A 16,158-nucleotide genomic window follows, 5' to 3' on the forward strand; every position below is an offset into this window, starting at 1 on the left:
AGTTTGAAGGAAATTGCTTCGTATAAAAGCACAGTAACACTCTGTGAGTGTCAGTACGGTGTATACAATTGTTAATAGTGGTCCAACGGGTTTTCGTGTCTGGAATTCAAATAACTTCTTCAATTTTTTAATTGAATTTGTAAGTGCATTATTTCTTTTTTTTTATTTTTGCAATTTTGTTATAATTAATGAATTTAGTTGACGGAGGGAACGGAAATAACATTAAATTTTATACTTATCTTAATACTTATCACATATAAATTTTAACACTTATTAACAACGAGATATATCGAAATTATTTGTTTACCGCCCAAGATTATTCTACTCAATTAATCGAATGCACGTTCGATAAATCGAATGCACGGAAAAACTAAAGTATATAAATAATTCTAATCAATATTTAGCAAATATTGATAAACATTACTGTAAATACATGCATTTACCAAAGAATGAAAATCTTTAAAAGATTTTAAAAATTATTTGCAATTACATTCCTAATATGATATATATTTCAAATTTCTTACTCAAAATGTTATCTATGCAAAGATTACTTTCTATATATATTAATTACGTTCCTCATATAATATATACTTTAAAATTACATCTAAAAATATTAACCATATAAAGATTATATTCTATCACTGAGATATTTCGTGAAGTCTTTATAACATGAAAGAAGATTATCGTATATATTTTTAATGCTCTTGAAAACGTGAAATTACACTGAAAAGTGAATCACTATCGAGAGTTACTGATTCCATCCAGGAATGAAACAGCCCGTTCGTGAGGCGGCTCACGCTCTGAGTTCGATCCCGGATATTTATGCAACAATTGGATGAATCAAAGGTAAATTCCGGGACACCTTACAGTTGAAAATGCGCCTGGTATTTGGGTACAATTTCATCGCCATGCGTGAGGCCTTGTCACCATTATACTTTCGTCATTGCCATGCGTTCTTGGAAATTTTCCTGTAGTCACTCTCGAAACTGAACCTGCAAAAATCTTTTCATACAAGATTATGTAAAATTTATCTTTTATTACGTTGAATAATTAATAAATGTTATATAATACTTCACAACCTTATTAATAAACTATAATTAAAATTCATAAATTATTCAAATATCGTAGGAGCTGAAAGATTTAGAGATATGTCTTCTAAAACACAGTTACTTTAACTAGTTACTTTAAAATATTAGTTAGAACTTAAAACGTAATAATTCAGGAAGTTTAACAAACTTATTGTCAGTGAAAATATTTCAAGTTTAGATTGTGCTTTGAAACATCTGCAAGAGTTATTTTTGTATCGAGAACGCTGCAAATGTAATTTAAACACCTTCGAACAGTTACGTATTTCGATTACATTGGATCATCACTCGTTCCACCAAATATCGCTTTTCTCGTATTCAAGATAATTATATAATATTTATATGATAATTGTTTCAATAGGTATTACTTCAAAACTTCTTAGAATTAAGACTCTTGCAACCATTACAGCAAGAATTCGATACGAACGTAGATCTCTATACAAGGTGAAAATTCTTGAGAAGCAATCATTGATCGTTTATGGTGACATTTCTTTTAAACAGGAAACCTATGTCGCTGTACCAGAGAAATTTTTTTTCCACGTAAAGCTCATTGTCATCGTTGTCATTTTTCTGTTACATTCCGATTATTAATGGGTAAGATCTCGTGGGATTTCTCGTGAAGAATAGTTCCTGCAAACTTACACTCATGAGTGTATTACACATTGTGGTATGAATGAAAGCGATATATAAATCTTCAATATACGTACTACGAATGAGAACATAGGTATTTCTAGAGAATGTGGTAATACCAGATTTTTCTCCACGATGAATAACTACACTATCTCTTTCAGCAGCTCGTGTTACACTAAAAATTGAATGAATCACTTGGATTATCAGTAAATTGCTGACTAATTAAATTAATTTATTTCAAACTAAATATTTTATAAGTTTACCTTACGATTGGATTAAATACCTATCGTTAGGAAACAAATATTTCTTAAATATTTCTCAAATATTTATTTAATGAAAATTAATTTAGTTAACATAAATAATTCAAAAAATTTTGTAACAAAATAAACGTGTGATAAGTTGTATGAAATGATGAAATAAAATTCTAGAGAAAGAGAAAATGTGTAAATTGTAAAATATAATTTGGTACAATGATTTTAAGAATTATTATAAAATATATCTCAACGTAAGGTTCTTTCTCTAACTACAAATTCTCATGAATTCACACTCACATTTAATAGACTAGTCTATACAAAACCACATTCATAGATCATTTTAATGATGTTTTCCACAGCTAAGAGTAACTCCATCGAAGCCATTAAAATGTCCTCGGAAAAAGAAAATGCGAAGGCACACCACACCATCAATTACGAATTGGTACACCTTGATCCACCGACCGCTGTCCTAAGAAGAGGCCAGTCGTTTAATGTCGCCTTGAGATTTAATCGAGAATATATAGCTGAAACAGACATCGTTAGATTGCTATTCAATTTTGGACCAAATCCGAATGTTTTAAGGGGAACTAGAGGAGTGAACACTATTACCCTTAGAGATAGTTACCTAACCGATTTAGAGGCATGGGGTGTACGTATGGTAGGTCTCAATGGCGTAGATTTATCCGTAGAAGTGAGAAGTCCCATTGATAGCCCTGTTGGTGTATGGCAATTGAATGTAGAGACTACCATCGTGGGAAGCAAAAGACACCCGAATACTTACAATTACGATAAGGATATCTATCTGTTATTTAATCCGTGGATGAAAGGTATGACGTTATGATAAAGTGTTTTATGCTAATGATTAATAATGAACAGATTAAAGATATAATATTTTAAAAGTTTAAAAAGAAGTCTGAAACTTACACTAGCATATTTAATTGTGGAATATAATACTGAATAGTATTGAACTCTTGAAAATATGGAGTTTAATTTTGTATTGTAGTAATAAAGAAAAAATTGATAAGAATTTTTCTGTGGAGAATTGAAATTGTACTTATTAAAGAACATTTATAAACACTGAATTTCAAAATATTAATATAAGTATTAACATCTCAAATTTCAGAGGATCTAGTATATATGGAGGACGAGCAGCTTTTGGATGAGTACGTTTTGAATGATGTTGGAAAAATATGGGTTGGTCCATGGGGAAGTTCACGTGGCAGAGAGTGGGTGTTCGGTCAATTTGATGCTTGCGTACTTAAAGCTTGCCAGTTGTTACTAGAAAGATCCGCTATCAAAGCTGATTCCAGAAGAGATCCGGTTCAAATGTGTAGAGCTATTTCAAGAATCGTAAGTTAATCCATCATACTTATGTAGCCTACATTTACGTTAATTTATTAGAGTATAAACATATTTCAGTTCTTTACCTGGTTTCAATACACTTGACTTTTAGATTTCATACCATTACCATTGAATATTATTAGTGTTATTACTGTACAATTTTTCATTTTGACATTTTCATTTTTTCATTTTTCATTTTATATTAATTTATTCTTTTAATTATATAATATTTCTCTAATAAAGTTTCCAATTCAATAATTTGTTAGTTCCATTCTTCAGGTACCTAAAAACAATTATATTTTGATTACAACAATTTCAAAAATGAATTAAAAAGAAATTCACTGATATAACTCAATGAATTTTAACTAATTGAAATTGACTCATATACTTACTTGTCATTATCCAAATAATTCGTCCAATATAAAATTTATTCCCTACTGTAGATAAACTCCAACGACGACAGAGGTGTGGTCGTAGGTCGTTGGGACGGCGATTATGCCGATGGTACTGCGCCAGCAGCTTGGACCGGAAGTGTACCGATCCTCGAGCAATTTTTGGAGACCGAAGAATCCGTCAAATATGGCCAATGCTGGGTATTCGCTGGTGTCGTGACCACTGTTTGTCGTGCTCTCGGTATACCATCCAGAGTGGTGTCGAACTTGGTATCAGCCCACGATGCAAATGCCTCGCTTTCAATTGACCGTTATTACAACTTGGCCAACGAGGAGTTAGATTACGATCCAAATAATTTAGACGGCGAAGATTCCATCTGGAATTATCACGTTTGGAATGATGTCTGGATGGCTAGGCCAGACTTACCTGCAGGCTATGGTGGTTGGCAGGCTATTGATTCTACTCCACAAGAACCATCAGAAGGTGTTTATCAATGTGGACCAGCTTCCGTTGAGGCAATTAAACAAGGAGTTGTCGGATATAATTATGACGTGACGTTTATGCTGGCTTCCGTAAACGCTGACCTCATGAGATGGATGGAAGACTCCGAAAGCGAGTTAGGGTACCGGAAAATCGACTGCAATAAGTATCAGTAGGTATTCTTTAGTGATGCATAAAGATGAATTCGAGGAAGTGTGGATGTTCAGAGGAGTAGAGTTTTGAAGAATGTTTGGAATGTTTTGAATTATGTATTAGACATGTAGGAGAGAATTGACACTGATTTTTTAAATCAAGATACCTTTGGTTGAAGCTGTAACGTCGTTATTCTAGCATAAAACGAATAGAATAAAAAAGACAAAAAAATTGTAAAATCTAAACAAATATATTAAAAAATAGAAAAACAACAGAAGTTCCAGCGATTAAATCGCATTCTTAACATTGCAAAAGATGAAAATTAACAACAAATGACAAGTTAACGACATCACCGGTGTCGTAAGAGTCGTTAATTACAAAATAAACATCCTATACTGCTAGATTTGATTTTGATCATCGTAATGGTAAATTTGACGTTGATGTCGTGAAGAGGAACATTATCGTATATTATCATATGTATTGTATATCGAATTAGCATAAGAGACGACAAACTATGGAGATATTGGAAGAAATCTGAAAACGACATGTAAATTAGAAAACTACTATAGCTGTATTATACGTAATTTATGTGCTGTTTTCCTTTTAAAAAGAATTTTATACTATATATTGTAAAATATAATAACGTAGTTATTAAAAAATAATAACTACTAAAAATTTTAATGAATACCTATTTTTTTTATTAGCATTGGGCGGATGATCTTGACGAAAGCACCTTGGATTTTCGATCCTAATGGCGACAGAGATAGAGAAGACATAACGTCCTTATACAAAGCGAAAGAAGGTAAATATGAATCGATACTTAACTACTTTGTAAATTATATTATATGTAATGTAAATTACATATATTTTTTAATTATTTTGTCCGTATTTTATAAAAATATTCTAGATTAAATACACGCTAAGCTAGAATAAATTAGACATATCAATATATAAATATATATAGTATGACAGAAATTAATGAGTATGACTAAGACGATACATATTTTTAAATGGACCTGATCTAAAAGTCAACCACTGTTACGAATCTTTAGTCATTATATCTACTTAAACTTTTAAACTCAACGAACTCTTCTAACTCTTACAATGAAACTCATTGAACTTTAAATCAGATGAAACTTTGATTATCAAAGTTCATTTGAATCATTTTAACTTTACCAATTTTTTAAACAATTTTCAAATGAATTGTTCAATTTTCATAGTTTGTGTATGATTATGAACGTTTGTATTAATCACTTTATGAATTTTACTTTTACACTATAATTATTCAGTATTAATTATTTAATGTTACTATTTTATATAGCCACGTATTTCAATTAATAATAATCAATAAATTAATATATTGATACAGTTATCCCTAACAGTACGGTTCATGAAACTTTATATATTTGAAATTTCTAAATATTTTGTTTTATTAATACTCATTTAATATTTATCGATATCATATACGATGGTATATATTATGGTAATATTATCATACGATAATATTTATCGATTCATTCAATTTTTCATTAAGGATCGGATGTCGAGCGACTGACACTGTATAGAGCAGTACGCAGTACGGAACTCGCTAAAAGATTCTACTCCTTACCCTCACCGGCGAAAGAAGATGTCGAATTCGATCTTGTGGAAATCGAACGAGTAAAAATTGGCAAACCGTTTGCAGTTATAGTGAACATGAAGAATAAATCAAATGAGATGCGTAGTATTCAAGCCGTCCTGTCCGCTGGTAGCGTGTACTATACGGGAATCAAGGCACACCTGGTAAAGAGGGCAAATGGTACCTTCAATCTCCAACCACATGCCAGTAAGTTTACTGATTTTTATCTGGAAAACAATTTTTATTGAACATAAAATCTTTATTTCAATTTTATTTCCAACTAAATTTCTATTTAACTTAAATATAGATTTTTACCATTTCTTAAAGATTCCCATTAAACTTAAAAAAGTACTACTGATCAAAAATATTTGTCTACTTGTAATTATCTCAGTTAACTTAAACATGATCGAAGAAAAATAAATATACTGAAAATATTGTGTGTAATATATCTAAGAAATAAAAAATTCTGTATCTTCACGTTCTCTTAAGTTGATAAAAAGACAACCGTGATTAATCTAAATAGTGGTATCTAAAACCAGCAGCTTTATTTAAAAATTATGTGTTGCACTTTTATACGCTGTTATCAAGCATTTTAATATATATTCTAAACTTATAATTTGTTGATTCTGTAAAAAACTGATAAGTGTCGCCTTTGATCATTAAGTCGTTATTAATTTATACATTTCACTATTATACATGTACTTACATGAGAGTTAGTGTTTTCCTTTGTTTCTTCAAAATAATTTATCAATTATATTTGTTCGATATCGATAAATATTACAGGATAGCAAGCTGTACTACTGATATATCAAGTTTCATTTATAATAGCAGCAAAGTAATTCTTTTATAGTCACGTGTAGTGACTTTGAGTGGTAATAGTGACTTTGATTACCACTCATACTAAATAAATTTTGAGCAGGCAACTTTAAAACTGAGTTCATGTTCTATTAATAATAATTATTCTATTCAGCTACAAATTTCATCGAATTTTTTCTGATGATGTTATTTTAGAATCCAATATTCACTTATAAACCAAAATTTTAAATATATTTAGTATTCGGATATATTTTTAACTATTCCATTTGCTATGCTCCTAGTGATTCAATTCGGTCACGTTTATTTTCTTCTTAGGCGAACAGTTGAGGCTCAGGGTCACGGCCGACGATTATTTAGACAAACTCGTTGAGTATTGCAATATGAAACTTTATTGCATTTGCACGGTTGTGGAGACTAAACAGACCTGGGCCGATGAAGATGACTTTCAGGTCTTGAAGCCGAATATCGTGATCAAGGTAAACCGTCCGATCGTTACTATACCTTAAACACAAATTCACGTAGAATTCAAACAAAATACGTATATAACAAAGTACCTACCTTTCTATTTGTTTTCTCCTATTTTTGGCAATGAAATTTTTTCAGTAATCAATTATCCTACGTATAATAATAAAATTTTCAATATTTATACTGATCAAATGATACATTGAAATTGAATACTTCGATCAGATGTACATTAACAAAAACTACTGTTAATTTAATTAAAGAAAAAAATGTTGTCATACCGTTACCAATTAATGATTCCATCGACTAATGTTCTTCAATATCTTTCAGATCGAAGATGAACCCATGGTGGGAAGGCCATCGACCATCAGCCTCAGTTTTAAGAATCCCTTGCAAAAGACATTAACAGACTGTAAATTTAATTATGCTGGTCCAGGATTAACAAAAAATAAGACTCTATCATTTAGAGATGTCGAACCAGAAGAAGATGTTTATGTGGAACATCAACTGGTTCCTCAAAGAGCTGGATCCCAGAAGATCATTGCCACTTTCACTTCGAAAGAACTCGTGGATGTCACAGGAAGCACCACTGTTGACGTTTACGACATGGACGAATAAAATTTTTTTAATTCGTTAGGTTTTCATCTTCATTACAAATCGATAACATACGATATTAATTCATGATGTATTAATTCATTGACTCATTACTCTTGCATTGTAAAAGTACTCCTTTTCCGGTCGATGACTATATGATATCTATAAAAACGTCTGACTCGTTATTGAAATGTATAGCTATCTGAATTACGTGATTCGTTTTCAGACACGGCTTCAGACCGCGTACAATTATATAATGGAAGGAAATAGCGTAGAGTTATATAAGTATAACCTAAGATGAATTGACATACATACTTGTTATTTTATTTTGATGAATGAAAATTATAGATAATATGAACAATACTATCAGTTTCATTTTCCATGTTATCATTATTTTTAATTATGTTGATATTACAATTATATAGTACTGTGTAAGTTTAAAATGCATATAACAATAAAAAAAGTGTTATTATTACAAAACTTAATGCATTAGTCTTTTAATGCGTTTAAATATTTATATCTTTGAAATATAAGTTGTTAAACTTTGGATTTTGTGAATTATTTAACGTAATACATATTGCCGCATACATGAAATTGTAATCATAAATTTGTATATTTGATAACATGTCTATAAATAATGACATTTAAATTTCTTTGTGTTCTCCCGCAAATAAAAAGTTACCTGCATAGTTCCACTTTGCCTAATTAGCTTATCTAAATCTTACCTAAATAAAGTTCATTTAATACTAATTAAATGTTTTGTAATCTAATTTTTTAATTGGTCAATTTTTTTTTAATTACATTTTTTAATTAACAATAGTTTAAATGTACAAAATATAAATATTTAACGAAAATTATTCTATAATAAAACACCACGAAAAGAACATTACACGTATTAAAAATATAAATATAAAACACAATATAAATGGAAAACCAACGACACAACATTTACAAACTTAAATAAGGAAAGATCGATGTAAACGAATAACAAAATACACAAGGACGACATAAATCAGAAGATAACGTCACAGGTAATCGTTAACTGTAAACACCAGAAAACAATACAGCACAGGATAGAACACACGATAGCATAAACCAGTGTCAATAAATTATTCCTTGAGAATTGAACTAAAACTTGTCTATCCACAGCCACAGCTTTTCTTTTTTTGTTTCTACAAAATCTTGATTTATGAATACTGCTACCTGACATTTTCTGTACAAACTTGACTTTTTCAAATTTACCAATTTCACTTACAAAATTTTCTGTTAAGGATCTAGCCTTTCTTAGCACACTGACGCTAAATGATTTTTTTGGAATATTTAATTCGACTTTTTTACGATCCATTACATCAGAGACGACACTTATCGTCTCAATAGATTTAAAATTGTTTTCATCCACTTCTCTCTTGAAATCGAAAGAAGTTTCACTCAAAAATGACGTAACTTCTCCTTGCAATATGTCTTTTGACACATCATTAATATCATTTTCTTTATCGTTAGTCTTTTGCATAATGATTTTAATTATACTATTGCTTCTCGATATATTCTTCGATTCACCTTTACACGTTTTAGAAATTTTACTAATCTCTCTTTCATGTTTCGTTTCTTTCTTTCGTTTCTTCAAATTCTTCTTCAATTTTCGTTTGTACATATCGATATCTTTGTACACGTTTTGAGCTCTAATGGCAGTTACTTGAATGGCCGCCAATATTTCACTGGAAACGGCTCTGATAGGAGATTGGACTTCTTCTTTAATTGTATTGTCAGTAAAATAAGTATTTTCTAAAAATTCAGAAGATAAATTCAAACGGTTAGTCTTTAATGATGTTTTTAATTCGTCAAAATGCAATTTATCCATGAAGTCATCTTTAAATTTTAAAGATTTTTCATACTCCTTCTGCATGTGATCTAACAATTGTAGAAATACTCCAGAACATCCATTTGATGAATTGTTATCAGTTCTATCCATTTGTACATTTTTAGACTCTGTGTTGATGGAATTAGATGCTATAACTGGCTTCGCAAAAACGCTTTCGAAATTTTTATGGAAATTATCCTTTAAAAAAAGGTCTTTGTTATTTTCGAGGAATTGTGGATTTTTCTCATGAAGTTCGTTCACATGTTCAGTAGCTACAGACTTGCAAACGTAATAAATTTTTACGGTTTCCGTAGAACTGTCATGAACAGGAAGAGACTCCGTCATCGTACAAACATTTCTTTGTACTATTTCCGTTTGCGTCTCCATACCTAATGATTTGATCACCGTTGAAGTATCATTCTCAGGAATAATTTGTAAACCTTTAGATATTTTACACGGAACACCAGTTTGAGAATAAGCGTTATTACTATTTTTAATTGTACGTTTTAAAATATCTTTCATTCTTGGTAAAGGTTGCAAAGAAATCTCGTTGAAGTTCTTTTTAATGTTATCAGAAACTACCTGAGACTTCTCGATATCTGTCCCTAAATTTCGCTTCCAACAAGTTTCTTTTTTCAGAGTTGCTTTAACATGTTGATCATATTCGATTCCAGAAGGCATATCAGCGAAGCTGATGGATTTCTTTTTCAAACATTTGTGCGTTTTCTGCTTGTCCTTCAAGTACTTTTCAGCTTTGTTCACTAAGTCAACATCGATACCTTGGTCAGAAAGAAATTCTTTTAACATACTCAATGACACTGCATGAGAATTAACTTTTGTTTTCTTTCCTTTAACAAGCGATAGATTATTAACAATTTTGGACTCTGTGTATTTCTGTTGTTTTTCATTGAAATCGAGATCACAATTTTGAGAAGTATTATTCTCCTTAGATTTTTCATTGTCCTCTTGAGATTTAACTGATGAAGAAATAGAATTTACGGAAGTCTCACCGAAATTCGAAGCTTCCAATTTAATCGTATCAACAGAACTCGAATTAAAATCCACAATACAACTTCCACTTGCAGAAATAAAGCTGGAATGATTCTTTGGCTCAAAATCTTCAAAATTTTTATTTACTTCAGTATTTCCGACACCCTCTCCAACATTAATATTTAAAACTGAAATACTATTTTTCGATATAATTGGAACTGATTGTTTTTCTGAAAAATTCTCCATCACTTTGTTACCTTCCTGACAGTTTTCACTGATATTTAATTGACTTTTTTTACATTGATCAGAGACAATGTCTTTTGTAGGCTCTTCTTCATTGATTTTCATTGTTTCTTCTTTAACTGTGATCGATTCTTGCGGTTCTTTAAAGGAAATAAAATGTATTTCATTTTGAAATTGATTATCATGCGTGAAATTTTCAGGGTTTTTGTCCTCATTCTTTTCTGATGTATTTTTAATAATTTCTTCCAGTGCTTGCAGAACTTTTGATTCTTTCGGATTTTTTTGATTAATAGCATCACACGATAGTGTGTTTCTATAATTTTGTGTGTTCAAGTGGTCTGAACTACGGGAAAAGGAGTTATTGTAGGTTTTTGTCAGAGGTTGTGATATTCTTGGTCTTGGTTTCGGTATAGGACTAGCTTTCAAGCTCGTGTTACTTCTTTTACCTTCTACCTTGAAATTATCGATATTTGAACTCGGCGTAATATCTTTCATCTCAAATGAGGGCTTCCTTTTTAAATCGATTGCCTCTGGTCCACGTTTTTTTTCTCTAAATGAGTAATTTTATTTAATGTTGCTATATTTGTACTAATTGATTAATTATTAATTATGTGTATATAGCATTCAATTTCTAATAGTGTGTAAAAAATTACCAAATATCAATTGATATCATTTAATAAAGTCGCTTCATGTCAAAGATATAACTAGGTTTTATGTTATATAATATTATTATGCTATTATTATATAATATTATATTGTTACATAAGCAAACATTGTTAAAAGCATTCCTCAAGTATATTAAACCGTTAAACAATTAATATACTTGAAGATCTGGAAATTTAAATACGTAATGATGATACAAATGGACAATAAGGATTATAATTTTTATCATAAAAATGTCACAGTAAATTATTATCATGATAATTTATAATTTTGTAAATTCTTTAAGAAAACAGACTCTTATACATATATAAAAAAAAAATTAAGCTTAATTTTCAATAGCAATTGTAAAAGAATATTTTATAAATTCTTACGTATTGTAACTGACTAATTTCGCCATTCGTTTCCCATTATCCTCAATAGTTTTCTCGACACTCATAAGATTCTTCTTTGTAGGAATATGGTCCATCGAAAATCCTCGTTTATGCGTAGATGTTCTAATAAAACAACATTCAATAAAATATCAGACTAATTAAGATACTTATAAAAGGTGCAGTAGCTGCAAGTCATCTTTAGGTTACAGATTATCTGTTTATTCTACATTTTCTGCTGTGTGGTAACAAATTTATTATGTACCTTGAGTTTTCCGTATTTGTTTTTTCTTTAACGTGCATCACTGGGCGTCCTTTATGAGTCAACGTCATTGCACTGTTCGAAGTAGGAATTTTTGCTGCACCTCCTGGCCTCCAAACCGGTTGCTGATTACAGGGAGCACGGTGTTTCTGACGAGAAACTGATTGCTTGTACTGATTTGAATTCATGTTCAACATTTTTTTTTGTAGTTTCCCTCGATCTGAATAACGACAGCTGTCGGTAACTTTTTTATCGACAGTGTATATTTCATTTAGATGCTTATCCTTTTCCAAACCTCTTGCAAAATGTAAGGGCTTTGTAGGAATTTTGGATTTGGATTGTCTCAAGGGATTAACGGGATTTGGAACCATTGACATTTGAGTCTCAATAGTACTTTCCTTTTTTACAAGATCTGGTTTCGTGTTTCGTGATCGAACGGTTCCACTCTTTTGCCTAAAATATTTGTTGGTATTAAGACTTAATCTATATATAGTATTCTTGTATATTTATACAAATATTTTAAAAACTTACTTGGTACCGTTAGTAGATAAACTGTTCACTATTCGACGCTGCATCGTCTTATACCTTTCTAGATTTTTAACGTTCTCTTTCTCTTCGTTATCGGCAATTACGTTTTTCACCAAACATGAAATAGTTTTGATTAAACAAGATATTTCGTTCGCCCAATAATTTGAAGTCAGAATTATCTCATTCAAGAGACTTCTCTAAATTTGTTACAAATTATTATTTATACGTAAAAATAATTTTAAGAAATATTACTCTATCTTATATTAAACCGTACCTTCTGGACAACATGGTGCCCTTGTAGCAACTCTAATTGTCTTTGGTCAACACGTCGTTCTGTAATAAAAATTTGATATTTTTTTTAAATATACAATTAATTGCTTTGTAAATTATAAAAAGAAATTATCAAGTTTGCTTTTAGAAAGTAAATATACGAACCTTGGTCTTCCAATGTTGCTTTATTAACTTTTACGATTCTCGTCAACTCAACGATATATTTTGACAAAAGTTTGGCAATCTCCAATTCAGCTTCGTAACAATCATTTGAACCGTGAATGTAACTCTTGCATCTGTTTAACATAATTTTTAAAACTGTTAAAGAAGTGGAATTAGCATAAGCAGAAGTGTTTTGAGTTGATTATTTACTTTAAGTTCATTCCATATAAAAATAAAATTCCAAAATAAAAAATACAAATTATTCATTATCTTATACCTAGCTATAGTTTTATCCAATAATTGTAACATCATCATCGAGTTGACAGACTCTACTGTAACCGTGAGTTGTAATTTCATTTGAAGACGTTCCATTTTGTGCCAATCGCAAGTCAATTCTTCATGGATCTTCGTCAACATTTTACACACATTTATATCTTCATAATTAATACTATTTTGTATCGATTCTCGTGTAGTTATTCCATTCCTAACGTCTCGAATCTTGAGCCTAGTAATATCGTTACAAAATTCTCGAGAATTTTGGTTTTCTCCCCTTTTATTCTTTATTATCGATAATGGAATATTTTCATTGCACGAATGATTACTATTGTCTCCAATTGCATCCATGTTAATATCGTTTTCCTTATTCTCACGTTTTTCAATGATTATCTTGATCTTATCATTCGTCGATTCCATATTCATATCTTTTTTTTCATAGCTCGATTTTCCTTTTATTAAATGATTTATATTTCTCAATGATAAAATGCTGTTTGAATTTCTAAAAGCATCAGTTCCATTTTGGAAGGTCGTTTCTGAAATGTTACTTTTACTTTCACTGGATCTGATGGAAGATTGATTAAATGTATTGTTATCAGATACACTTGACTGATGCGAATTATTTAAATTAACGACATTTTGACATTTTATTTCGTAATCCTCTTCTTCGAATAAAGACAAGGAACTTTTTTCTATTTTGGTAGAAATTATCTTATGCTTATCAATATTGAGAATATCTGTGTTTTTAGTAGTACAAGAATTATTTTTCGTGAAGGAATTTTGAGTGTTATTAATATTTAATTCCCGAGAAGAAATTGAATCAACGTCTCGATGCCCTTCCTCATAATTGTCTTTGATAGCTAAAATTTCTTCTTTTTGTTCATTTGTTAATGTATTATTTATTAAGTCATCTAATTTTAAAGAACATTTCTTTTTAATTAGAGGAGTATCGTTATTCTTCATTGCTTCTGCTAAACAAGGAATTAAATCAATGTTTTGACATTCCTTAAAGTCGTTTCCTTTTCTAGTTGTTGATAAATTTTTATCTTTGTTCGTTGAAACGATATTATTCGCATGCGCAGTACGTTTTAAAAAGTGTTTGTTTTCAATAATATCAGAATTATTAATTCCGATACACGATTCTTGTAACTTAGATTTCTCAATATCATTTTCATAGATAGACGAATCATCTAATTCTTTTCTATTATATTTTTGTGTTTCTCGAGATGCATCAGATCTTTTAATATCGACTTTTCCATTTATCTCTTCCATATTCCTCTTTGTATACATTTTCTCATTTGCCTCGAAGATGGTAATCAAATTTGCATCGCTATTGGCTTCAGTTTCATTCATAGTAGATATGAGAGCTTTATCTAAAGCCTTTGCTTCGTTAAATTCCATTATATCATTTTTCATAAAATCTGCAATCGGTGTGGAATTAATAACACAGTTATCTTCCTTTGGTATAACTCTTGTCGAATTTGTCTCATCATTTATGTCAACGAAGTCTAGACATAAGTCATTCTTGCTACTTCTTCCCTTATTGCTCGAGTAAATCTCCACCAATTCGAAAGGACAACTGAAAGGAGCAACACCTATATCTCTGTCCTCGACGTTTCGTGTCCTCGTCGGCAAAATTTTAGTTCCTTTCCCTTTTAAAGTAGAACTAACACATTTATTCTGACTTGATAAATCAAGAATGCCTAATTCATCATCGATTTCGACATTCAATTTTGAACCATCATTGTTTTTATTCGAAGAATGTTTAGAAGGCGTTAGGCTTTTTCTCGAGGAAGCATCAGCCTCAGAAAACTTACTACTTTTTGATTCTGTCTTCTTTAACGTTGTCTTTGAATGCATTTTTATCACAGTTATGCTTGAAGAAATATTTACTCCTTGCAGTGATAAGACACTGTTTGATGTCATTTCGAAATGTGTTTCATGCGTTTCGTCGTTAAATCTTTTCGCATAACGACTATCTTGATTCATTGAAGTTTTAGTACAATTCTTAGGTGAAACTTTAGTATTACTACGAAGTTCTTCGTTATTTAAGTAAGCCTGTTTCGTCAGTAGCTCATTTATCTTCAAAATTTCTTGCAGCATGTGTGCTTCGTACAATAACTCTCCATTTTGTGTACAATTCTTGTTGTTTAACATTGTAAAAAAGAATCTCGGATAATATTACAACATTGCAAAGAAATCCAGGGAAAGGATAAAGGAAATATCAGTAGATATGTTGTATTGTGACGAACATAATTTCGAGATGTGAGGGTTAATTTAAATTTTGGAATGTCATATGTGCTTTCAAATGTTCCTTGTAATTAGCCAGATTTAGAATGGATAAACATTTGCGAAGCAAATGTGATTTTCATTTTTGTTCAGTATTTCTGTATTGATAAAAAATATATTAAAATTAGAATATATAGTACAGGCATATAGTATAATATAACAGAGCATTAAAGCATTCTAAAGTATCATAAAATGCAACACGAAATTGAAAATTAGAATAAAATATATTAAAATGAAAGTAAATAAAAATATAGTAAAATAATAGATATAGCAGGACACAATGACATTACATTTTTTAGATGGAAACGTATTTCTACTTAATATAATAAAATATAATCAAAACATAAAACGCATTCCTCTAAATTATCAGTATAGCGTAGTAAGAAAAATCTAAGTTATATAGTCTTTCTCCGGAAGTATATAAAT

General features: G+C 30.3%; 2 protein-coding genes across 2 annotated transcripts; one reads left to right on the forward strand and one right to left on the reverse strand.

Moving 5' to 3' along the window:
• Positions 1-2,369: 2,369 nt before the first annotated feature.
• LOC108552075 (hemocyte protein-glutamine gamma-glutamyltransferase) lies at positions 2,370-8,083 on the forward strand (the record flags this gene model as incomplete). Its single annotated transcript, XM_017906473.1, has 7 exons — positions 2,370-2,796; positions 3,093-3,319; positions 3,754-4,355; positions 5,041-5,138; positions 5,871-6,161; positions 7,086-7,246; positions 7,563-8,083. Coding segments are annotated over 7 exons (2,094 nt in total), but the record flags the coding sequence as incomplete, so codon positions are not given.
• A 755-nt stretch (positions 8,084-8,838) lies between these two features.
• On the reverse strand, positions 8,839-15,600 carry LOC108552076 (uncharacterized). Its single transcript, XM_017906474.1, has 7 exons — positions 13,448-15,600; positions 13,174-13,304; positions 13,013-13,071; positions 12,742-12,935; positions 12,214-12,663; positions 11,952-12,074; positions 8,839-11,467 (listed from the first exon to the last, which is right to left on the reverse strand). The coding sequence occupies exons 1-7, from the start codon at positions 15,598-15,600 to the stop codon at positions 8,839-8,841; spliced, it is 5,739 nt and encodes a 1,912-aa protein (XP_017761963.1).
• Between the last annotated feature and the right edge of the window lie 558 nt (positions 15,601-16,158).

The sequence above is a fragment of the Eufriesea mexicana genome, unplaced genomic scaffold, assembly GCF_001483705.2.
Source record: "Eufriesea mexicana isolate 0111107269 unplaced genomic scaffold, ASM148370v2 scaffold5473, whole genome shotgun sequence".
NCBI classification, from domain to species: Eukaryota; Metazoa; Arthropoda; class Insecta; order Hymenoptera; family Apidae; genus Eufriesea; species Eufriesea mexicana.